Genomic DNA, 23,320 nt, shown 5'->3' with positions numbered 1-23,320 from the left:
ATTCCCTGAAGATTGCCATAATCTTTTTAAGTTTACAAGAAGAGATAAATTTTAGGTATGCTAGAATGTTTGTAATCTGTACTGAAATTCACATCGTAGGAAGAGCAGCAGACTCATGCCTTTGAGTCATAGTGAAAGTTACAGTAGAATGGTTTTGGTTAAAGGCGTTAACACTCCAGATGTCTTCATACAAGAGCAGCATAATGAGGGAAGCTATCTGAGGCATTTTTCATTCCTTCTTTGTGTCTTAAACCACTCTCTTACCACTACCTAAGTTTTCATGCTCTCAACCCTTCATAACTCCAACTATTTACCAACCTTAAAACCCCTTCTTAGACCCTCAAACACTTCCTTAGATCCTCGCTTAGGCTTTTATAACCTCAGACCTTACACAAACATCACACGTTTTGCTATCCAATTATTCACCATGAGACACGGGCAGTTAATTACTGGGAGCAGTCACTGTAAACTGAGTTCCTTTAGATAAAGGAATAGTAAAAAGTTAGTTCTTTCACTAGTGTAGTCTTCAAACCCGTCAGAGACCTGAGAAGGATAAATTTTACCTAAATAAGCAGGAAATGCAGACCAAGCAGCTCCCGAGTCTATTAAACAACAGAGAATTACCAGCTTCCTGGACCCCAGGCTCCTCTGTAGATGGTAGGGCATCTTTCTTTTTTTTTTTTTTTTTTTTTTTTTCTACACAGGCTCTCCAGTTGCACAAAATATACAATTTTAAGGAGTTTCTATGAGATTTCAAACAAACAGGGATGCAGATAGCCCTGAAAACAGTCCCAGCCCCTGTTTCAATGATCTGACCTAAGCTGGGTAGGGCATCTTTCTTTAGCTATCAGGTCTTGACAGACTTATCTGTAAAGCAGGAACTTGGGAAAGATGTTCTATCTTTGTCTAGAGGTAGTACATTTCCAATGTCCCGCCTGTCCATAGTTTGGACACTGTTCTGTCAGCAGCAGAAGCAATCAGCAGTCTGCTCCCCAGTGGCCAGCTTTGACGCATTTGAAGGGAGCTCCAGGTGGAGGGTCTTCTGTGCCCGTCTTCTTTGGAGTTGGAGATTGGGGGTGCTGTCAGGAGATGACATGTCTACATGGAAAGCTTTTCATTAAACATGTTTAAATGTCATATTCTGCAGGTCTCTTAAGTGCCTGAGGACCATCGGTCTATCAAAATAGGCAAACTTTATGTGTTTCTAGTTATCTCTCCTTGGCTTGACCTTGAAGACAGATACAGGAACATATTCCTGTTATCAACGGCATCAGATCTTAGATCTTAGTGTCGCTTCAAATATTTCTGAACACTTTAAAGGATAGGATCATTTATAAGGCAGCCAATGACCAACTTGCATTTCTTTTTTTTTTTTTATTAACTTGAATATTTCTTATATACATTTCGAGTGTTATTCCCTTTCCCGGTATCCGGGCAAACATCCCCCTCCCCCCTCCCCTTCCTGATGGGTGTTCCCCTCCCAACCCTCCCCCCATTGCCGCCCTCCCCCCACCAGTCTAGTTCACTGGGGTTCAGTCTTAGCAGGACCCAGGGCTTCCCCTTCCACTGGTGCTCTTACTAGGATATTCATTGCTACCTATGAGGTCAGAGTCCAGGGTCAGTCCATGTATAGTCTTTAGGTAGTGGCTTAGTCCCTGGAAGCTCTGGTTGCTTGACATTGTTGTACTTTTGGGGTCTCGAGCCCCTTCAAGCTCTTCCAGTTCTTTCTCTGATTCCTTCAACGGGGGTCCTATTCTCAGTTCAGTGGTTTGCTGCTGGCATTCGCCTCTGTATTTGCTGTATTCTGGCTGTGTCTCTCAGGAGCGATCTACATCCGGCTCCTGTCGGTCTGCACTTCTTTGCTTCATCCATCTTGTCTAATTGGGTGGCTGTATATGTATGGGCCACATGTGGGGCAGGCTCTGAATGGGAGTTCCTTCAGTCTCTGTTTTAATCTTTGCCTCTCTCTTCCCTGCCAAGGGTATTCTTGTTCCCCTTTTAGAGAAGGAGTGAAGCATTCACATTTTGATCATCCGTCTTGAGTTTCGTTTGTTCTAGGCATCTAGGGTAATTCAAGCATTTGGGCTAATAGCCACTTATCAATGAGTGCATACCATGTATGTCTTTCTGTGATTGGGTTAGCTCACTCAGGATGATATTTTCCAGTTCCAACCATTTGCCTACGAATTTCATAAAGTTGTTGTTTTTGATAGCTGAGTAATATTCCATTGTGTAGATGTACAACATTTTCTGTATCCATTCCTCTGTTGAAGGGCAACTGGGTTCTTTCCAGCTTCTGGCTATTATAAATAAGGCTGCGATGAACATAGTGGAGCACGTGTTTTTTTATATGTTGGGGCATCTTTTGGGTATATGCCCAAGAGAGGTATAGCTGGATCCTCAGGCAGTTCAATGTCCAATTTTCTGAGGATCCTCCAGACTGATTTCCAGAATGGTTGTACCAGTATGCAATCCTACCAACAATGGAGGAGTGTTCCTCTTTCTCCACATCCTCGCCAGAATCTGCTGTCCCCTGAGTTTTTGATCTTAGCCATTCTCACTGGTGTGAGGTGAAATCTCAGGGTTGTTTTGATTTGCATTTCCCTTATGACTAAAGATGTTGAACATTTCTTTAGGTGTTTCTCAGCCATTCGGCATTCCTCAGCTGTGAATTCTTTGTTTAGCTCTGAACCCCATTTTTTAATAGGGTTATTTGTTTCCCTGCAGTCTAACTTCTTGAGTTCTTTGTATATTTTGGATATAAGGCCTCTATCTGTTGTAGGATTGGTAAAGATCTTTTCCCAATCTGTTGGTTGCCGTTTTGTCCTAACCACAGTGTCCTTTGCCTTACAGAAGCTTTGCAGTTTTATGAGATCCCATTTGTCGATTCTTGATCTTAGAGCGTAAGCCATTGGTGTTTTGTTTAGGAAATTTTTTCCAGTGCCCATGTGTTCCAGATGCTTCCCTAGTTTTTCTTCTATTAGTCTAAGTGTGTCTGGTTTGATGTGGAGGTCCTTGATCCACTTGGACTTACCAACTTGCATTTCTTAATTATCCTTAATAGTTAGCAATAATTTAGAAACTTTTATAAGACTAGGACTTTATGTTTTATCCTGTTAAGTTTAGGTTTAAAATAACAATTTTAAGTTGGATCCTTCTCAGCATCAAAACAAAAATGTTTTAATCCATAAACATAAAAATATCTATAGCTCCATGTTAGCAAAAAAAAAGAGGATAAATGTATTTTTATGTCAGTGATTTTTAACCTTCCTGATGCTGTAAATCTCCAAAACCTTTTGTAAAAGTTTAAAATCTTTAATTAAAAAAATAGACTGTGTTTTGTAATATGGAAATAAAGTACCTTTTTAAACTTAAATACATAAAGCGTAGCTAAACCATGTTCTAACACAAGGCAAAAGCCGGATCTTACCGAAGTTTTTCCAATCATGGCAGGCTCTCTTTTCCTGGGAAAAGTTTCTGAGTGGCAAAGATGTAAAGAAAGGTGGTGGGTTTATAGAAAGATGAATGGTCTGCCCATCCCCACCCTCTCCCTGCCCACACCTCCACACCCAAGACCCTTGTTGTTCAGAAATTCCTGGAATGCTAATCCTTTGTAAAGCCTTTCATGGCCCACCTGCAAGGACAGGCCTGCTCCCTGTCACCCACAGCTTGAGTGGGCAGGGGAGATGTGTTGTGAGGTGTCCTCCTCTATAGGACACCTGTGTTGTGTGTCCCTCAGTGCGGGACAGGCAAGGGCCATTCATTTGCTAATGTAAGGCAGGCTCTTCTCAGGGTTCCATCAACCCACTGAGATGTATAACCTGCACTTAAGAGGAAGACAGCACTGAGTCTCAGAGACAAGGCAGTTCCCCAAATTCACACAGTTAGACAAAAGGGACTCCAGCTGAATTCCTTAAATGGAGTCCATAGCACATGTCACGCCTGCGTGCCTCACTGCCGACCCCACCATAAGCTGCTTGAATGACTGAGCAATGGAGTGAAATTGGATTGTCTTCTTCCCAGAAATGCTTTGAAGAAAGCACACGTCTTTGGGATCACCTTCGCCTTCACCCAGGCCATGATTTATTTCTCCTATGCTGCTTGTTTCCGGTTCGGTGCCTACTTGGTGGCACGAGAACTCATGACATTTGAAAATGTTATGTTGTAAGTATTGATTTCCTAAATAGATAAATATTTGATATATTGATTTATTCCAAGTCTTTGAAGCAATGAAATTTGCTGACACGCCAGCCATGGATTTAAAAATCTTAGATGTATAAAAACCTATTTAATTAGTGACGGCCAAAGAGACCTTGTGAGGAGTGGCTACTTTAAAAATAAATCCCACACATCTAAATGATACATGAGGAAAGTTAACCATCATGTGCGTTTTTTAGTTGTAATTTTAAAAATTGCAGTATATCCCTTTAGCATGTGCATAGAGGCCCAAGAAAAGGAAGTGGTGGGTTCCTAGTGTTCTAAAATACTGTCAGGTATTATGCTGGTTCCACTGTTTACTATGACAAAATAAAATGTATATGCAATATATATGGTGAAAAGCAAGGGCCTTTGAATGATGGGTAGGGAAGATAAAGATTCTCCCCTGTTTTAAAATTAGGTTAGCGATAGGCTTAATCAAACATGGCACCCATTAAAACAGAGGTGCAGGCCAATTTAGGGGGTGTGTTCAGGCGTAAACATTGACAACTACACTTGATCTCTCTAAGGTTCTTTCCAATCTGTGAAAACTGTGTCACAAATGCAAACGTATCTTAGCAACTGCAAGACATGATAAGTAGGGAGATGCTTGTCACACATTCCATAGGCTTTGTGAGACTATGTTCTCACACCCGGCCACCAAGCCTCAGTGACATGGAAGTAAAAGCGTTTATTTTGTGCATAAGTCGGCTGTACTGATCTGAGTTAGTGTTACAGGACAAGGTAGGTGGCTAGGGAGTAAGAGTTGTCCTCTGTGTCTGCTTTATCTTGAAGCAACCTTGTAGTAGTGGAAGGGAGGGAAGGAGTTGGGGAGGAGAGAAAGAACATACAAAAGAAAACGGACAAGCTTACTAAGCATAGGAGACCTCCCCAGTCTCAGACATTGGCCAATGGCAGTGACTCCACTCTATCTTGCTGATAGAAATAAGTCACAAAGCAAACCTAGATTCAAAGGGTTGGAAACACACTTCATATTTTAAACAGAGGTGTTTACAAAGGTAAGAGAGAGAGAGAAAGAGAGAGAGAGAGAGAGAGAGAGAGAGAGAGAGAGAGAGGAGAGAAAGGAGAGAGAGACAGAGACAGAGAGAAAGGAGAAATGAGAGAGAGAAAGGAGAGATGAGAAATGAAAGAACTGGGTATTTTGTATCCAGCCACACTGCTATGCGTTTCAGGAAGAGTGTCTCATTTAAAATCAAACCAGGTCTTGAATACATAAAGGGAAACAGAACACTTAGAGGACTTTGACAATGAATGTGAGTAGTTTGTCACAACTGCTAGACATTGGTATGTGGCAAGGGACAAAGATGGGAGACTTCAGGCATCGTCTCTGGGATCTGGGAGGCTGGAGTGGAGCCTGGCCTGCCTCGGGAGGAGCAGGTGAGGGTATCCTCCCATTTTTGGTCTGAAACCCACAGCCATTGATCCAGTTATTCTAATCCACTCCTGGTAACAGGAGCCCACAGGGAAGCCAGATGGCCTCTTTCTAAAGGGCTCCTACTGACAGTAAAGCAGAGAAGGCAAAGTTGCCCGGGATTGTGGGAAACACACATTCTTCCCTCCGTGAAGGACTAGACTTTGGGTGAATCAGACCAACCCTGGGCTGTTGTTTTTCACCCTCTGCTGTACCCGAGGAAAATTACCAATGGAGCAATGTGGGTGGTGAGAGCTACCAGGTCGAAGCTGGCTCAGAGAGGGACGGCCATGGTGGTGTCCTCATAGTTCCTCTGTATGATTTTTCTTTAGTAAGAGCAGTGATCACCCAGCATCCTGCTCCTGGATACAGACATGACAGCTCGCTTCCATGACAGCGGCCATGACTGTATGCTTATTTTTTTTCTTTCTTTTGTTTCTCAGGGTATTTTCTGCTGTTGTCTTTGGTGCCATGGCAGCAGGGAATACCAGTTCATTCGCTCCTGACTACGCGAAGGCCAAAGTCTCAGCATCCCACATCATCAGGATCATTGAGAAAATCCCCGAGATTGACAGCTACAGCACGGAGGGCTTGAAGCCTGTGAGTTCGTTTATTCACTTGCGTGACCTGCTAACCCCATGGAAAAAATTAGTGGAAGAAGAAAGTTAATGAAATTTTGCCTTTTCTTATATTGATTGTGATTATATTTCTAGGCCTTGGGTTTATTTCATTGAGTACTGATGTATATTAAAACTCAATAGTTTTATACGACAGTTACAGAGAGATGAGAATACTGTCCTCTTCATAGGCAAATTCTGGAGGAAAAGCTTCATTGCATCTGTGTTGTGCATTGGATGCTGTTAACGCTGCCCCATAAACACGTCGATTCTCTCTTTTTTCTTAAGACCTTTTAAATTTTCATTTTTATTTAGTTATGTGTGTGTGCGTGAATGTTAGCTTGTCACAGGAGAGAGGACAACTTCAGGAATTAGTTCTCTACTTCCACCACAGGGATCCCGTGTTGGAACTCAAGTTGTCATGTTCAGTCACTACCCACTGAAGCATGTCGGTGGCCAAGGCACTGATTCTTTTAGAGTCTATTAACCTTCCAGTGAAAGGAAGGTTAGCTTCATTTCAGAGTTCGTAGTAGAATTTTACTGCATTCGTTACTAACCACGTGGCTGGGGTCTTTTTGCTCTCCGTGAACATGGTGGTCAGAACTCTCATTTTTAGGAGTCCTAAGCCCTTTCATGCCTAAGTCATAGGGGACTGAACTAGCAGGCTCTGAGCCTTGAGAGCTGGGGAGCCTACTCCAGACTTTAGAAGCCAGAGACTGTGGCTACTAGGTGCTATGTTAGGGGTTTATCACTCTAGGCTCTAATCAACAACTGCCTTGGTCATTTGAAAGTGTTATAGCTCTCATTGACCAGCAGCACTGAGCTGCGCGGGCACTACTTGCTCTTGGGGAGGACTCCAGTATTAGGACCCTCAGCTCCTGTAGCAGTCAGCATTCCAGGTCTTAAGCCTAGGGTCTCAGAACTTTGGTCCTTAAAGCTTTGCGGTTCTTCCAACAACGGGAGCCTAGAGTTTCTCATCTGTAGCTCTTCACAGTCTTTATCATCTCTCCCTCCACTTCCCATGCGTGTCATTGACTGGAATTCTCTTCAGCTGCCCTTCACTGGCATGCCAGCCATTGCTCTACTGGTGCTGCTGCCGTCTTTCCTTTGCGTGGTCAGCTTAGTCACTGTATTCATGAGAGAGAGGAAAAGTAGCAAGCAAAGGCCTACATATCAAGACTATATTGACACTAATGATGGGCCTGTTGCTGGGCCACCAGTGCTTGCTGGTGACATCCTTGTGACTTCCACAGCAAGCTACTCTAACAGTCACAGTGGAAATAATGCCTTCCCCCATTGAAAGTGCGCCTTTGCCCCAAGTGCCTGTAACTACAATGCTATTTTCTTCTGACATTCATGGTGGGTTCAGTGCAGCCATGAATGTCTACATGAGGGCAGTTCAGGCAGCTTAGCTGGCAACCTTCTGCTCAAGGAAGCCAGACAAGGGGAGGGCCTGTCAAACAGTCCATTTTTGGACCCTTTTAGACATTTGTGCAAAGGCCGAGTACAGTAAAGACTTAATGAGTACTCAGCACAGAGCTAACAGCACTTAACAGTGCTTAACAGTGCTTAACAACGGCCCTGGCAGCCAGGGAAAGGTGGGTCCTTTTGATCTGCCTGGCAGCTGTAGGGAGTTAGGCTCAGCTCTAACTCCATGTTTCCAATATTGACATAATCAAATAAGCTATTGCTATTCTCATTCTAGAATTGGTTAGAAGGAAATGTGAAATTTAATGGAGTCATGTTCAACTATCCCACCCGACCCAACATCCCAGTGCTTCAGGGACTGAGCTTCGAGGTGAAGAAGGGGCAGACGCTCGCCCTGGTGGGCAGCAGTGGCTGCGGGAAGAGCACGGTGGTCCAGCTGCTCGAGCGCTTCTACAACCCCATGGCTGGAACAGTGGTGAGCATATTTTTGTATTCAGATCATCTTAGTTTTCATCATCCAAATGCCTGGATATTATTGACTCTTGATTATAAGACACATTTCCCCCCATGTCTTTAAATAATAACCCCACTGAGAAGCATCCTGCAGCTATAGTTTGGTGTCTGCGGTGCACCATCTGCCCCAGACACCTTCTCCACCACAGTGTGCCTGTTTTCCTTCACAGGAGCCTACTTTCCACCCATCGGCCCTTGCATGAGAAAGGCATCAAATGTTAGAGTAGCTTGAGAAATAGAAAAGGGGTGTAGGAGTGACAAGGAGATTAAAGCCGCTTACTGTGTTTCAAGAAGGAGATGCCAATGAGGATGGGGGACGGTGTTGGATGAGTTGAGAACTGAGAAGACAAGGCGATCTGAGGGGGCCAAATCAGTGAGCTTTTCTAGCACTTCCTACTTCAGCAAACAGCTTGGTGGGTCTGAAGGAAGCTAGGGAGGAAACATGGAGATTTAGGGAACTGTGAAGCAGCTGACAGTGAAAGAGGTAAGAACAACAGCAGAGTAGGGGACATTTGAGATAACAACTTCAAAACGGAGGAATCTGGAGGCCTGAGGAGAGGGCTCAGCAGTCAGGGCTGCTCACGGCTCTTGCAGAGGATCTGGGTTCAGTTCCAAGCACCCACAGGGTGGTTCACAACCAGCTATAACTCCATTGACAGGGAATCCAACTCCCTCTTTTGACCTGTTTGTCCTCCTGTGTGCTCATGGTACACTTATAAACACCAAGGCACATGCATACATAAAAACAAATTAAGTAAAAAAAATTCCTTTATTTATTTATTTATTTACTTATTTATTTATTATTTATTTGTGACAGAGTTTGGGTGTGTGTGTGTGTGTGTGTGTTTGTGTGTGTGTGTGTGTGTGTGTGTGTGTGTGTGTAAAACCGTGGCTGTCCAGGAACTAGCTCTGTAGACCAGGCTGGCCTTGAACTCACAGACATACATCTGCCTTTGCCACTCAAGTGCTGGGATTAAAGGCATGTACTGGTATTCCCCAGCTCCAATAAAATAAATAATTTTAAAAGGAGGAAACTGAAGCATATTTTGGCTGCGAATTTAAGGAAATGAAGTGAGATAGAGGAAAAAGAATGCAAAGAGACAACTTAGAGCAGGAAATTGTTATTCTGTATGCATTAAGCTATCCATAGAGCCACTTATAGCCACTGCAGAGATAAGACAATGACCCAAACATTGATTCCCATCAGCTCCAAGGGATCCTGACTACCCTAAAGGATGAGGATGAATGGAGACTTTTCAATGTGATATCCATGGCTTTTAAAACTTCTACACCATAATTATTCAAAACAATCATACTTTACTCAGTGGCTTAGTTAGGGTTCATATTGCTGCAATGAAATACCATGGCCAAAAAAAGACCAAGTTAGGGAGGAAAGGGTTTATTCAGCTTACACATGCACAGCACTGTTCACCATTGAAGGAAGTCAGGACAGGAAGTTAAACAGAATAGAATCCTGGAAGCAAGAGCTGATACAGAGGCCATGGAGAGGTTCTGCTTACGGCCTTGTTTCCTGTGACTTGCTCAGTCTGATTTCTAACAGAACCCCAGGGATAGCACTACCCACCATGGGCTGGGTCCTCCTCCATCGATCATTAAGTGAGAAAATGCCTTATAGCTGGATCTCATGATACATTTCCTCAGTTGAGACTCCTTCCTCTCTGATGACTCTAGTTTGTGTCAAACTGACACAAAACCAACCAGCATATGAAGTTTATTCTGTAAGTTATAAATGCTTTGCATCTTTTTACTTTATTAAAAAGTGATTTTCTTTTTTGGAGTTCGATTCAATGATTTAAGTTTTGTTAAAATTTGAGAACAGAACTCTAAAACAACAGTTTCAACCTGTGGGTCGAGACCCTTTGGGGTCACATATCATATTTATATTTATTTTATATTTAATTATGATTCATAATATCTACAACAGTAGCAAGATTACAGTTATGAAGTAGCAGTGAAATAATTTTATGGTTGGGGGTCACTACAACGTGAGGAGTTGTATTAAAGGGTCACAGAATTAGGAAGGTTGAGAACCACTCTTCTAAAAGGTATTTGCTATATTTAAAGCAATTAGAAGCTTCCATGGTTGTGTAGTGGTTAGGGTTCAGCGCTTTCAAAGCAATTAAAGGAGAGAGTGTCAGCCACAAGAACTTTGAGTAATGTCCTCAATGAGCTTTTATTAAACAGTGTGTAACAGTACAATTAAAAGGAACAGCATATGGTGACTTTAACTGGGAAGATGGAAAATACACTTGTATGAGTTTGATTAGAGAAAGGAGACCTGGAGCTAGCTCTTAATGGCTGTGTAGGGTTTGCATACTAAAGAGCCACACAACTTGTACTTATTACAAGAGGTAATGTGGGTTGTGCTTGGAAGTGCAGCGTAGCAAGCAGGCCAGTTAAAGTGGAATCTAGCAGAAGTAACAGTTTATCAAATTTTGTTATATTTTAAGAAAGATTTCGAAATCTCATAGCATCTTATTATAGTCACAATAACTTCCTAGTTGGTTGGGGCATTCTCCCAAGGTAAACAAGATGTACACTTGCAGCTTCTCAGAGGAGGAAGCTGGAGAAGAGAAAGAGAAAAGGCCATGCCAGTTGAGTTAACTCAGCATGGAGGTCAGCCCATGGCAGACAAAGAGCCACAAGGTAGGTGGGAAGCTATATAGAAAGAGTGAAAAAGCCCCAGAGAAAACATACTTGGGTTCTAGACAGTATTTGAAAACACAATTATAAATAAAAAAAGGAAAAGTTACATATTTCTGAGTCAAAAAGGTACCTCTGAAGCAACTGCACCAAAGGCAGAGATTCCAGGGAGGAAAAATATACATTACAGGATATTTATTCCTCCTATCTTTTTAGCATGACTTCATATGAACTCATCTTCCTTAGGGATGCTCTCTTGGCTAGGTGATTCCTTAAGGGACGACACAATGACATGCCCTTGTGCAGACGTAGATCCCATTCTTTACTGTAACTTTAGTAAATGGTAAAATCGTTACGTAAGGAACAATGATGGTTCTGTAAAAGCCTAAACATCAGGAGAGCATAATCTGCAACATAGACAAGATTCATTTCAGTTCAGTACAGGAAACAGAAATCCAAGAGATTCAATAAAAGGAGAGCTCACTCTTTGTTGAGCTGAATGAGTGAACTCAATGAAGGCTGGATTCCCATGGATTCCCATTTGTACTGTTGCTGCAGTCTACGACCCAGACATTGCAGGGAATTATGTCAGTGTTATAGCTGTTCCTGACCTATAAGACCAAGCTCGTTCCGGATGTTGGAGGGACTCCCATCTTCCACCCCACCACCAGCCTACTCCTGCTAAATGAGAGTTGCTGTCTGCCTCCCAAATTTTACACAGTAATGTTCACAGGTGGAATCAAGTGTGCTTCCAAAAACAGGGAGTCAGGGAAGGAGTCTCGAGCCTGTTTGTTTGTTTGTTTGTTCTAAGACTTATTTATTTATTTGTGAATTTTATGTATATGGGTACTTGCATGTACATCTGCACTCCCGGTATCAGACAGGTGTGAGATGCCATATGGGTACTCAGAATTGAACTCAGGATCTTCCGAAGAGCAGTGAGTGCTCTTAACCACTGTGCCACCATCTCTCCAGCCACTGACTTTTTGGTCCTTAATATGTAAAGGTAGACACACAAAAAATACAAAAGTAAAGATTGGTTAATTAGTACAGTGATGTCTCAAGACACTATCTAAATGCACTGAAGCTAATGTATTCTTGTTCACCCCAGGAATACCCGTTATCATCTTCTGTGAATTGTACTAGAGCCTTAAGATGCCAGCATGTGGTTCCTAGCAGCCAGCCTCCTTGCAGAAGCATCCCCAGTAGATCAATGTGTTCATTTTAGTTTCTAAGTGACCCTTAGTGACTCTGTTAGTGTTAATAGGTAACTCAAAAGTTACTTCTTACTGCTGTGGAAAATGATTGTGCAGTTGACCATCATTTGGTCTTAAGAACTGAAAAGAGGACTTGACTTAGAGGACCACACACAATCACACACACACGCACGCACGCGCGCGCGCGCGCACACACACACACACACACACACACACACACACACACATGCACACGCACATACGCACACACAGTTATTCAATTTCAACTTGCCTTTTGACACAATTGCTAGGCTCTACTTATCTCCCGCCTGGAGAAGTGTGCCCTTATCAGTACTCTTAGCTCCTCACTTCCCTACCTGCCCTCAACTTTAGTTGCTCTGTTACATCGAGTCCCACCGGAACATCCCCACTGCCCGCTTGAAGAAGTGTTCTGTGGAGAGCCAAGTGTTAAGTCATATAAACTGGATTTTCTCTTGTGTGTAGAAGTTAGGTATACTATAAAAAAGAAATCAAAGTAGAAGATAAACTATTATGGGAAAAAGGGACAGTAGTAATATAGGTAATACATTTTAATAAAAAAAGAAATATTTTTCTAATTGGATAATGTATGGATTTAAATTTCAAATGTTATCCTCTTTCCTGGTTCCCCCCTTCCATCCCCTTCCCCCTGCTCCTATGAGGATGCTCCCCCTCACATCCACCCACTCTCACCTCAACACCCTGGCATTCCCCTACACTGGGGAAACAAACCTTCACAGGGCCAAGCACTTCTCCTTTTGATGCCAGACAGTGCCATCCTCTGCTACATATGTGGCTGGAGCATGGGTTTGTCCATGTGTACTCACTGGTTGGTGGTTTAGTCCCTGGGAGCTCTAGTGGGTCTGGTTGGTTGATATTATTGTTCTTTCTATGGAGTTGCAAACCCCTTCAGCTCCTTCAGTCCTTTCTCTGTCTCCTCCATTGGCGTTCCCGTGCTCAGTCTGATGGTTGGCTGAAAGCATCTTAATCTGTTTCAGTAAGGCTCTGGCAGAGCCTCTCAGGAGACATCCATGTCAGGCTCCTGTCAGCAAGCACTTCTTGGTATCAGCAATAGTGACTGGGTTTGGTGGCAACATGTGGGATGGATCCCCAGATGGGGCAGTCTCTGGACAGTCTTCCCTTCAGTCTCTGCTCCACTCTTTGTCCCTGTATTTCCTCCCGTGAGTATTTCGTTCACCTTTTTAAGAAGGACTGATGTATCCACAGTTTGGTCTTCTCCCTGAGCTTCATGTTGTTTGTGGATTGCATCTTGGGTAATTCGAGCTTTTGGGCTAATATCCACTTATCAATGAGTGCATACCATGTGTGTTTTTCTGTGATTGGGTTACCTCACTCAGGATGATATTTTCTAGTTCCATCCATTTGCCTATGAATTTCATGAAGTCATTGTTTCTAATAGCTGAGTAGTACTCCATTGTGTAGATGTACCACATTTTCTGTATCCATTCATCTGTTGAAGGACATCTGGGTTCTTTCCAGCTTCTGGCTATTATAAATAAGGCTGCTATGAACATAGTGGAGCAGAAAAGGAGTATTTCAAACGCAGTTAAAAAATAGTGATAACAAAATCTGGATACCGAAGTCTTAGATTGAGGACTCTTCCTTTCTTAGCAACTGACTTACGAGGGAGAGCTTCCTGGTTGCAGCCTGGCCTCCCTCCCACACAGAATGCTGTTGAACAGCCAGTATTTACCGGTACTTGAAAGCCCTACAGCCTGGCTTTTATTAACTTGAGTGCTCCTGGCCTTGCCTTTCTCCCTCTCCAATCTATCCCATGCACCACAGTGAGGGTGACAGTGACCCTAAGAGGTGTGAAGACAAAGGAGAGAGTACATGCATTTTGCTTATCTCAGAACCTAAAATATTTTTAGTTCTTGATGTCTTTTCTTAATTTCAGAGTACATACATTGCAAATAATCCACATGCAGCCCTCAGTTACTGCACTAGTGAGCAGTAGTTGTTGGGGGCTGTAGTAGTAGAAAGAGCTAATTACCTTGACTAGCCTTACATTATTCCTTACCAAGTTTTACTTCCCTACATAGACCTGCCCTTGGGCTTGGATCTTGTGAGCAATTTTCATGAATTCTCCAGAATTTCCAGATCTTCCATCAGACCACTGGTGTGCATCTACCACAGAAGCTGTACTTGAACGCATTTCATATTCTGGGCTTCCAAACTCGTGTTTCTTAGAGGACGGATGCTTCAACCAGCATGGCTTTAAATAGTTCCCAAACCTGTGTGTTTTACAGTTATAATTAGGGCCAAAAGTTTGATTGTATCTGGTGAAATGTACGAATTCCTCAAAACTTACAGGAACCATTCAGACTTGCCTGTGGGATAACATGTTTTGCTCCCAGGGATATAGACACAGAATAAACTTTAAGGATTATGTCTTCAGATTTCCACTTCTAAGATGCGATCCTCCCTCAATCTAGCATAGCTGTGGTCTAATATGGATTCCTTTCTTGAGTATTTGTTTTGAGACAGAGCCTTGCTCTACAGTTCACACTGGTCTAGAACTTGGCACGCAGCTGAGGATGACTCCACCTTCCAGCGGTCACCTCAACCACCTTAGCGTTGGGGTAGTAGGCTTGTGCTACCATGCCTGTCACGGGCTTTCGTGATTCTCACTGCCTATCTCCACCCTTTATTCTGGACTTTGACTTACTCAAATGTTTAGGAAGCTAGGAGAGTAGATGCCCAGAGTGGTTTCCATGGCAACAGAGCTTAGTTAGCCCCAGCAAGGTCATAGTATGCCTTCTATCCTTGTAACTGCCAGTCTCACAAGTAGAAATGCATCCCCATGGCAGAGTTCTATCCTCGCTCTGGCCAGTGCTGTCCTAGAGGCACAGCCACTCACAAGGCATGCAGAAAACATATAGGAGCCAGTTCATCCTTAGCATCATTATTTGGCTATCCAAAGCTGGGGTACTGGGGTCTTCTTTAGAAGCCATTAACAGCTCCCTCATTTGAATGCCTTTTTTTTTTCTCCCACAAATGAGATCTGTTTAGTCGGCATACCTGTATCAGAAAAGGATTTTATCAGTAAATCTATGCAGGGGCCTCCCTCGCTCCTGTGCATCTAACTCATTGGTTCTCAATCTTCCTAATGCTGTGACCCTTTAATACAGTACCTCTCATTGTGGTGACTCCCAACCACAAAATTATTTTTGTTGCTACTTCATAACTGTAATTCTGCTACTGTTATGAATTGTAATATAAATATCTGTGTTTTCCAGTGGCAACCCTTGTGAAAACATTGCTCAACCCCAACATGGTCATGATAGGTTAGAACCAGTGATGTAGGAGGAAGGTGGCCCTTTCTTTCCTACTCTTGGCTCAGTGTTGAATATACCATGAATCCTTCTATATTCTTGTCTATCTGTCCATCCTGCATCACACACACACACACACACACACACACACACACACACACACACACACACACACACTGCTGTAAGCTTTTGAGCCTTTCCAATAGCTCTCACTGTGCTAACATACAAATGACCACGGTGTAGCATACCTTCTTGGGACCACAAGAGACGGCCTGCTCTGCTTTGCCTAAGTCAGGGCCCCTTCCTCCATCTTCAAAGCTGGCAGTTGCTGGCCAAGTCTTTTCATGCCACACACCTCAGGATAGCCTGTTCCTGTCCCCTTTACACAGTTAAGAACTCCAGGAATACATGGGCTACCCCAAGACAATGGGGACAATCATTGTGTTTTTAGAGTTAGCCAATTAGTAGCATACTAATGTCTGCACATGATTCAAAATGCTACTTCAATGCCTCTTTGCCAATATATGTTCACAGTTTCGAGGGACTGGGACATGGATATTTTTGGAAGGAGGGTCAATTTTCTGCTTATTACTATGTAAATGAAAAAAACAGGGTTGAAACATGAGAAACGGGTACTTTCTTAGAGTGTACAGTTATGGTATTCTTGAACAAACCTTAAACCTCCAAGGTAAAGTGAGCAAGACTTCTTTCCTCTCGTGGCAGCCCCAGTTGTAAAGTATGAAGTAATGGTGGTGATTTTTGCTAAATCTGAATGATACTGGTCCTGAAGCTGATCCGTGAACCCTTGCTTTCAGTTTCTAGATGGCAAAGAAATAAAACAACTCAACGTCCAGTGGCTCCGCGCCCACCTGGGCATTGTGTCCCAGGAGCCCATCCTGTTTGACTGCAGCATCACCGAGAACATCGCCTACGGAGACAACAGCCGTGTCGTGTCTCATGAGGAGATCGTGAGGGCCGCCAGGGAGGCCAACATCCACCAGTTCATCGACTCACTGCCTGAGGTATGTCTCTCTCTGGATTAGGATGACCAAAGAAAAGTTAGCAGCCAAAACATATCCACATGTATACACAGATCCGGCCACATCTCCCCTGTCTGCAAGGTGTTAAGTTTACCTGATCCTGTGAGTCCTGGGGAGGCAGGAACAAAGTGTCACATTTATTCAGGAACTGTCTAGGAGGAGGCCTGCTATGGATCTATAGCTTCCAGACTGGAGGCCCCACCCCTTCAGGGAGATAATCCCCTTCCTTCAAGTCTGAGCGAAGGTCCAGGATATCTGTGTCTCCTGGAGCAGCCCTGTCCATCTATCCCCATTCTTCATTTTCCTTTCATCCACCGCTTTGCAGCTCCTTTTACAAGCATCAAACCTCATTCTGGACTTACTCCAGGCTGACAGCTGGATTGATGCCAGATACAGGCCTCTCTAATTAGGGCTGAGTCATTGAGAAGACCGTGGTATTGTACAGTGTCTTACCATTGTGTTTTGTGGGCCCCAGGCTGTACTTATGAAGTTGGTTATTAAAATGTTCCCTAGGTTATTGTCCTGTGGACATCCTCTCATTCCTCCAATGAGTTTGATAAATAGGACTTCTGGCCCTCTGTTAACCTCTTTTAGTTATTTTAATTTTATTGTTTTTATCTTGCGTACCCGGTTGTTTTACCTGCATGTGTGCCTGTATACCACGTTCAGGCCTGGTGTGTAGAGAAGCCAGAAGGCTTCGGATATCATGGGATGGGAGTTATAGACAGTTGTAAGCTACCATGTATGTATGTTCTGGAAATTTATCTGGGTCCTCTAAAGAGCAGCCAGTACTTTTAACTACTGAGCTATCTCTCCAGCCCCAAGTCTTACCCAAATACTATACTTTCTTCCATTATTACCAGTTAAGTTACCATTACATGACAGGACCTCTGTAGAATAAGATTTGATGGCCCCAAACCCGCATGGAAGCTGACGCCTTGCAGGCAAGGATGGGGCGAACAGTGGCCCTATCTCTTCCCAAGGTATCCCTTGCCGTGTGGTCCTTCCACAGGTAACTGCTCCTCCTGAGCACATGACCTGGAAGGAGATCTGTCCCCTTGCCCTACTCAGTGTAGTCCAGCCATGGGTGGTTGACTTTTGAGGTTGGACGACTCAAAGTACAAGCCTACAGACCCCTTTACTAATGAGATTCGCCGCTTGTCAAAGTCTGAATCTTCGCCTTAGAAGTTGGTAGAAAAACAGATTTTTCAGTCTCTAGATTAGCTCTTCTGAAGGAGAAAAAAAAGAGAACAAAAACATGTCAGTCAAGCCCAGAAATTTGATATTTAAGTCCCAGATGACAGAATAGAAGACACAGCAGAGTAAACATCTTCCACGGGACCTGCTTTTCTGGACTCCTGATCCATCTCTCTGTCACTAAGCCCCATGGTCTAAGCATCTGCTTCTGGGTGGTTAGTCCTAGACCCCACCTTACTCTGCTGCAGCCTGTGTCCTCCTCCCACCTACAGAGTTAATAGCACCATCTTCTCTGCTCCCTAAAGGTCACCGATCACTGTGGTCTGGTAGCCCTGCACTCACCCGAGGCAGGACACGTCAATGTGCTGGATGCTGGGGCAGCAGTCGCTCAGGAGCCTGTTTCAAGCATCTTTCCATCCCCACCACAGATGCAGGCCTTGTTCTGCCCACCATAGAACTGGAACTGCCAAACAAAATAAATAAAAATGGCACCCTTATAGAGAACATGACTTTCACAGTCAAAGTCACATGAATCAGAGCTGTATGTGTGACTAATTCTAACCTGCCACAGGCTTGCAAATAACAAGGTAGTGAGTTTTCCGGTTACACATGCTGTAGCATCCTCTCCTGCTTTCTGATGTTATGCCATCTTTTGGCCCGTGACTTTGTCATTGTATATAATAATTTGTTACAGTTCTCTGCTGTTGAGATGATAGGGAAATGATTTTTTAAAAACTCTAGACTTGCATAAAGAACGGTCTGTTTTAAGCTTGGTGGAATTCCTTGACACATTAAAATAGTTTAAATGTAAATAGACATACAGAGAGAGGGGGGGGGGGATTTCCTAAGGATTTCTTTGCCGGATTTAATCATGCAGAGGGTGTCACCTGCTGGTGACAAGATGTTTCTGTTTTTGTGTGCAGCTGTTTCAATCATTTCCTTTCTCCTACCAAATATAAAAAGCCAGGAAATGGAAGATAATGGACTTGCCATATTCTTGAACAGAGAAAGCTGGGTTTATTTACACTAAAGCATATAATTTTCGAGCCCAAATATCTGTTTTCAAAAAAAAGAACCATTAAGCCTCCCAATTAGAACCTTTTCCTGATTTGTTTAGCTTCCCGGAAGCCTATTTTCAGCCTCCGAGACTAAATTTATCTAATTATCCTATTTGCAGTGATCGAACTGTGTTTGCAGTTTGCCGTCAGCTCTATCTTCCTAACAACCAACTTCCGTTCACAGAAATACAACACCAGAGTGGGAGACAAAGGGACTCAGCTGTCGGGCGGGCAGAAGCAGCGCATCGCCATCGCGCGCGCCCTCGTCAGACAGCCTCACATCTTACTTCTGGATGAAGCGACATCAGCTCTGGATACGGAGAGTGAAAAGGTGAGGACTTAAGTCGGGCTCTTTCTCTGCCTTAGTAGAGGACACTGCTCCAGACAGCTGTTGCTCATGGTGGCTCCCAATGGAGCTTAAACATGTCTGCCGCTGGCACTTAGGAGACCTCCAGTGATGAGAGGCAGATTAGTCATGAACCCCGTGTTTTCCTCGGTGCTCCACCCACAGTCCGCATGCTGGCGTCAGTCTGCTCCTGCAGGCAACAGCTCTGTAGCCTGTGAGGAGCTGAAGGTGAGATGGTCGGAGTCTGACAGTGCCCTAAGAGGGCCACTGCTGCTGCCTTCCAGCTTGAGAAAGGGATGAGCTATCTGAAAGGCAGATAGATGGTCAAGAGATGTTTTCTGCCTGCTGTGATGGCTTTGTCTGGTGCCCCAGCTTCCTGTGTTATGTGGCAAGGCACAACGAGTGTTTTTAAATGGTTGGGTATTTACTGCCCTTACCTTAATATTAGATACCTTCTATCTCAGATCTAATCTAAACTCACTCTTTTTCTGTCCTGATGTGGTAGACCCCTTAGTCTCTAAAGTTTATGTTATAGTTCACTTATACCACTGGTTTTTTTAAACTGTTTGTTAATTTTTTTTATTGTACAAAATAAGGACTTTGTTAAATTTTATACATTTTTAATCATTTACTTTGTTCATATTTACATCCTGATTACCTTCCTCCATCCATCATCCCACCAAATGGTTCCCTTTCTATTTTCACACTAAAGATAGATGTATTTTATATGTAAAGCGTATCTAGCTATTGTCACACCAGAAAGAAAACAAACAATATTATGTTTTCCTCACACCTTGCTATCCTCTGTTCTTCTCCTCTTCTCCCTTTGAACCTTTACAAGCACCACAGAATCTCCCTTCTACCTTAATATCATATATACTATATACCTTTAAATAGAAATTCCATGTATGAGAAAACAAGTGGCATTGGTCTTTCTGGGTCTGCTTTATGTCTTTTAACATGCTATCTCCAATCCCACTTTCCTTCAGATGGCAGCATTTAATTCTCCCTTATGGCAGAATAAAGCTTTGTCGTGTACGTGTTCCACATTTTCCTTGTTCATCCATCTGTTCTTGTGCATCTAGCCTGGCTCCCTAGGGTAGTTTATAAACAACACATAAACTCAGATATGCTAATAGCTACGGTGGTGAGTCGGAACCTTTAGGGACATGCCCAGGTGCAGGTATGAGTATGTTTCTGTCTTTGCTGTGAGGATCTCCCACGCTGATTTCCACAGTGAATGTCCCAGTTCTCACTCCTGCCAGCTCCCTAGAGGTTCTCCCTCCTCACCCCTGCCAGCACAGGCTGTTCTTCGTTCACGTGGTACCAGGCATTCTGGGTTCCATAAGATAGAATCCTCGTAGTTTTTACAACACAACTGAAGGACAGACTGGGAAAATCCTGGGTCTGGTTATGGAGGGGGATCTGTGGGAAGAGGGCCGTTTCCATCATTAACTCTTTGGTGCGACTGTGAAACAGGTCGTCCAGGAAGCGCTGGACAAAGCCAGGGAAGGCCGCACCTGCATTGTGATCGCGCACCGCCTGTCCACCATCCAGAACGCAGACTTGATCGTGGTGATTCAGAACGGCCAGGTCAAGGAGCACGGCACCCACCAGCAGCTGCTGGCCCAGAAAGGCATCTATTTCTCGATGGTTCAGGCTGGAGCAAAGCGCTCATGAGCTGGGAGTATTTGAGGTGCTAAGTATTTCTAATATTGGTGTTCAAACATGGCACGTAACCAAAGTTAAAAGGTTAAAAGCACTGTTAAAGGTAATTTCATCAAGACGAGAAGCCTTCAGAGACTTCATAATTAAATGAACCGAAATTGAAAAAAAAATCATTAAACAGGGCCACATTTTTTAATTGTATTATGTGATTCAAGAGAACATATAGTTTTTTTTAAAAAGAAATGTGTAGTTTTGTTTCAGTTTTTTTAATTTCTACCCTATTCCCTTAAATGATCATAAAGGCTGTAAAAAGCACTATTTTTTTAAATTGCCTATAAAAATTAAATTTTCATATAATTGGAGTCATCTGTTGAACATCTGAATTTATCTATTCTTCCAAGTAGAGTGCCATAAATAATTTCAGCTTTCAGGAAAAGTGGGTTTTAAGAACCTCTCGATTTTTTTTTTTTTTTTTTGTGGGATGGTTAAGCAATTTAAGTAATTTCCGTTGGGATGCCTTTCCGCACAAAGCCACTGTATAGCTGCTTCTCGGACTTGCCCACTGAACTCCACATCGCCATTACTGGCTGCTTGCAAACCCAGCATCCAGTTAGTGGGAAGTGAAATGAGGTTCAGTTATGAAGTATACATTGCTCACATGCACCTTAAATGTGTTGTATTGCTCTACAAAAGAGCCCTTCAGGGATCCCAATGCTTTTATAAGTTTATAAGTTTAATTACTCCTTGATTCCCCATTGTTTCTAGTACTTGGTCTCTTCCAAAGCTGGCCTACCTGACTAGAGATGTTTAAAATATGCACGATTCTCAACCCATCATGATACAAACAAGAGAACATCTCAAAAAGCTTAACCCTGACACAGTAAATGGGAGTGAGGATCACAAGCTCCGGGGACATATTTATTAGGGTAAATGTTATCCTCGATACATAAAATGCTCGTAAAAAGAAATCAAGGTGGGGCTGGAGAGATGGCTCAGTGGTTGGGAGCACTGACTACTCTTCCAGAGGTCCTGAGTTCAAATCCCAGCAACCACATGTTGGCTCACAACCATCTGTAGTAAGATCTGATGTCCTTTTCTGGTGTGTCTGAGGACAGCTACAGTGTACTCATATATGATAAATAAACAAATCTTTTTTAAAAAAAAAGAAATCTATGAGCAAATGCTATATGATCAAGCCATTCCCAACAAGAATTGCATGACAAAAAATGTGCAAATTTCAATAATAAAAAAAATATACTGGTTAAGCCTGGTTTACATAGCAAGTTCCAGGATAGCCAGGGCTACGCAGAGAAACCATGTGTTAAAAAACAAAACAAAACAAAAGTTTAGTGACTTCCTGATAAAGAGGGTATATTTATTGTGATACTTGTTTACTTAAATGCTAACATAGCAGGTGTTTTAAGTGAGCACATGCTTCAAGATAGCAATGTCAATTCTTGAAATTTAGTTAAGATTGCCTATAATATCAAAAAGTGTACAGCTTTAATGTTAACAATAGTTGAGCATTACGGCACGTACCTGTAATTCTAGGACTCCAGGCGCTGAGGCAGGAGGATCTTGAGTTGAAGGCCACCCCTGCTGCAAAGCAAGTCTCAAGCCAGTCTAGGATACAATAAAACTGTGCCTTAAAGAAACAGAAATCAAATCTATTTATCTTAACGTAAGAGAGTTTCTTTAAAATGAAATAAAAAGCGTTAATGCTTTCATTGCAGTCACCAATTAGAATAGCGTGTAATCTTTTACAAAGCTAAGCTGGACAGCAGGCCAGATGGCCAAATGAGAACCTAGAACTTGCCTTGCCTCCACAGAGAAGCAGTCCGTAGCTGCATTCTGGCGTGAGTGGTACTGGTCAGAGTGAAGGTGGCAGCAAGGGAGAACCAGGAAGCTGCACAACCCAGAGACCTAGGGTAGAAACCCAGGGAGTAGGAGAAAACATGCCAACAAATTGTGATCCTTGATCCCCAGCCGAGGCCCCACATCAGGCAAGAGAGTGCGTAGCAAAGACCCAGAGACCCCATAGTAGTAGATACCAGCACCTTCTCCAAGGTCAGGAGGGACAGGTTTGTAGCCCAGTTCTGGGAGTCTATACTGTGATTTCTCCAGGTTAGTCAGATTAGCACCAAGGGGCCCCCAAACAGGCCCTGAAACATAAAATAAGAGGTGGCCACCAACAGCTCAGGACTCCCACAGCAAGATAAAGGGATACTTGGGGACAGTCGACAAAAGAAGACAAAGAGCATTAGGTGGCAAGGGCGGACCAGCTTCAGGAATTCTGCATTAGGGGAAGGAGCTCAGACTGCTGACACCCCAACCCTAGTCAATTGTTTTCAACTTTAGGAGTCCTTAAATCCCTATAAATCTTATATATTAATTTACAACAGACTGAATTCTGAGTAAAATGGGCTTCCAAGATAAGCCTGTCCCTCTCCTGGAAGTGTCTGCCCTGGGGAGGCAAAATGAAGGGACAGGGAGAGGAGGGGGGAGGAGGCCTGATTGGATCAAGGCCATTGCTTCTCGGCTGAGCCCACTCTCCAGGGAGTGGATTCCTGTATTTTACAGAACCTAAAGATGGAAGAGAGAACAGGCAAATAAAACAGAAACTCTCTTC

The 23,320-nt window shown here is 43.3% G+C and overlaps 1 protein-coding gene and 1 long non-coding RNA gene across 8 annotated transcripts in view; one reads left to right on the top strand and one right to left on the bottom strand.

Moving 5' to 3' along the window:
* The window catches only part of Abcb1b (ATP-binding cassette, sub-family B member 1B), an 82,451-nt gene extending 61,398 nt beyond the window's left edge, over nt 1–21,053 (top strand). For 3 of the 4 annotated variants that reach the window (XM_039107052.2, XM_017592469.3, XM_039107053.2), the window contains 6 exons: nt 4,024–4,164; nt 6,073–6,229; nt 7,952–8,149; nt 16,198–16,404; nt 18,862–19,008; nt 20,503–21,053. In XM_039107052.2, coding sequence (XP_038962980.1) covers nt 4,024–4,164; nt 6,073–6,229; nt 7,952–8,149; nt 16,198–16,404; nt 18,862–19,008; nt 20,503–20,703 — 1,051 coding nt within the window. In that variant the 3' untranslated portion in view covers nt 20,704–21,053. The remainder of the gene's footprint in view (nt 1–4,023; nt 4,165–6,072; nt 6,230–7,951; nt 8,150–16,197; nt 16,405–18,861; nt 19,009–20,502) is intronic. The other variant, NM_012623.3, reaches the window with a different exon arrangement.
* On the bottom strand, nt 10,357–20,600 carry LOC120102222 (uncharacterized). 4 transcript variants are annotated; one of them, XR_010066083.1, is made up of 5 exons: nt 18,965–20,596; nt 16,057–18,082; nt 12,819–15,128; nt 12,425–12,563; nt 10,357–11,843 (listed from the first exon to the last, which is right to left on the bottom strand). It is a non-coding gene; the product is annotated as an uncharacterized LOC120102222 (long non-coding RNA). The 4 variants fall into 4 exon arrangements; XR_010066082.1 differs by having other exon boundaries at nt 12,425–12,498; nt 18,965–20,595; XR_005503423.2 differs by having other exon boundaries at nt 10,357–15,128; nt 16,057–17,651; nt 17,962–18,082; nt 18,965–20,599.
* Nucleotides 21,054–23,320: the final 2,267 nt, after the last annotated feature.

The sequence above is a fragment of the Rattus norvegicus genome, chromosome 4, assembly GCF_036323735.1.
Source record: "Rattus norvegicus strain BN/NHsdMcwi chromosome 4, GRCr8, whole genome shotgun sequence".
NCBI classification, from domain to species: domain Eukaryota; kingdom Metazoa; phylum Chordata; class Mammalia; order Rodentia; family Muridae; genus Rattus; species Rattus norvegicus.
This window is presented reverse-complemented; position numbering and strand designations above follow the sequence as displayed.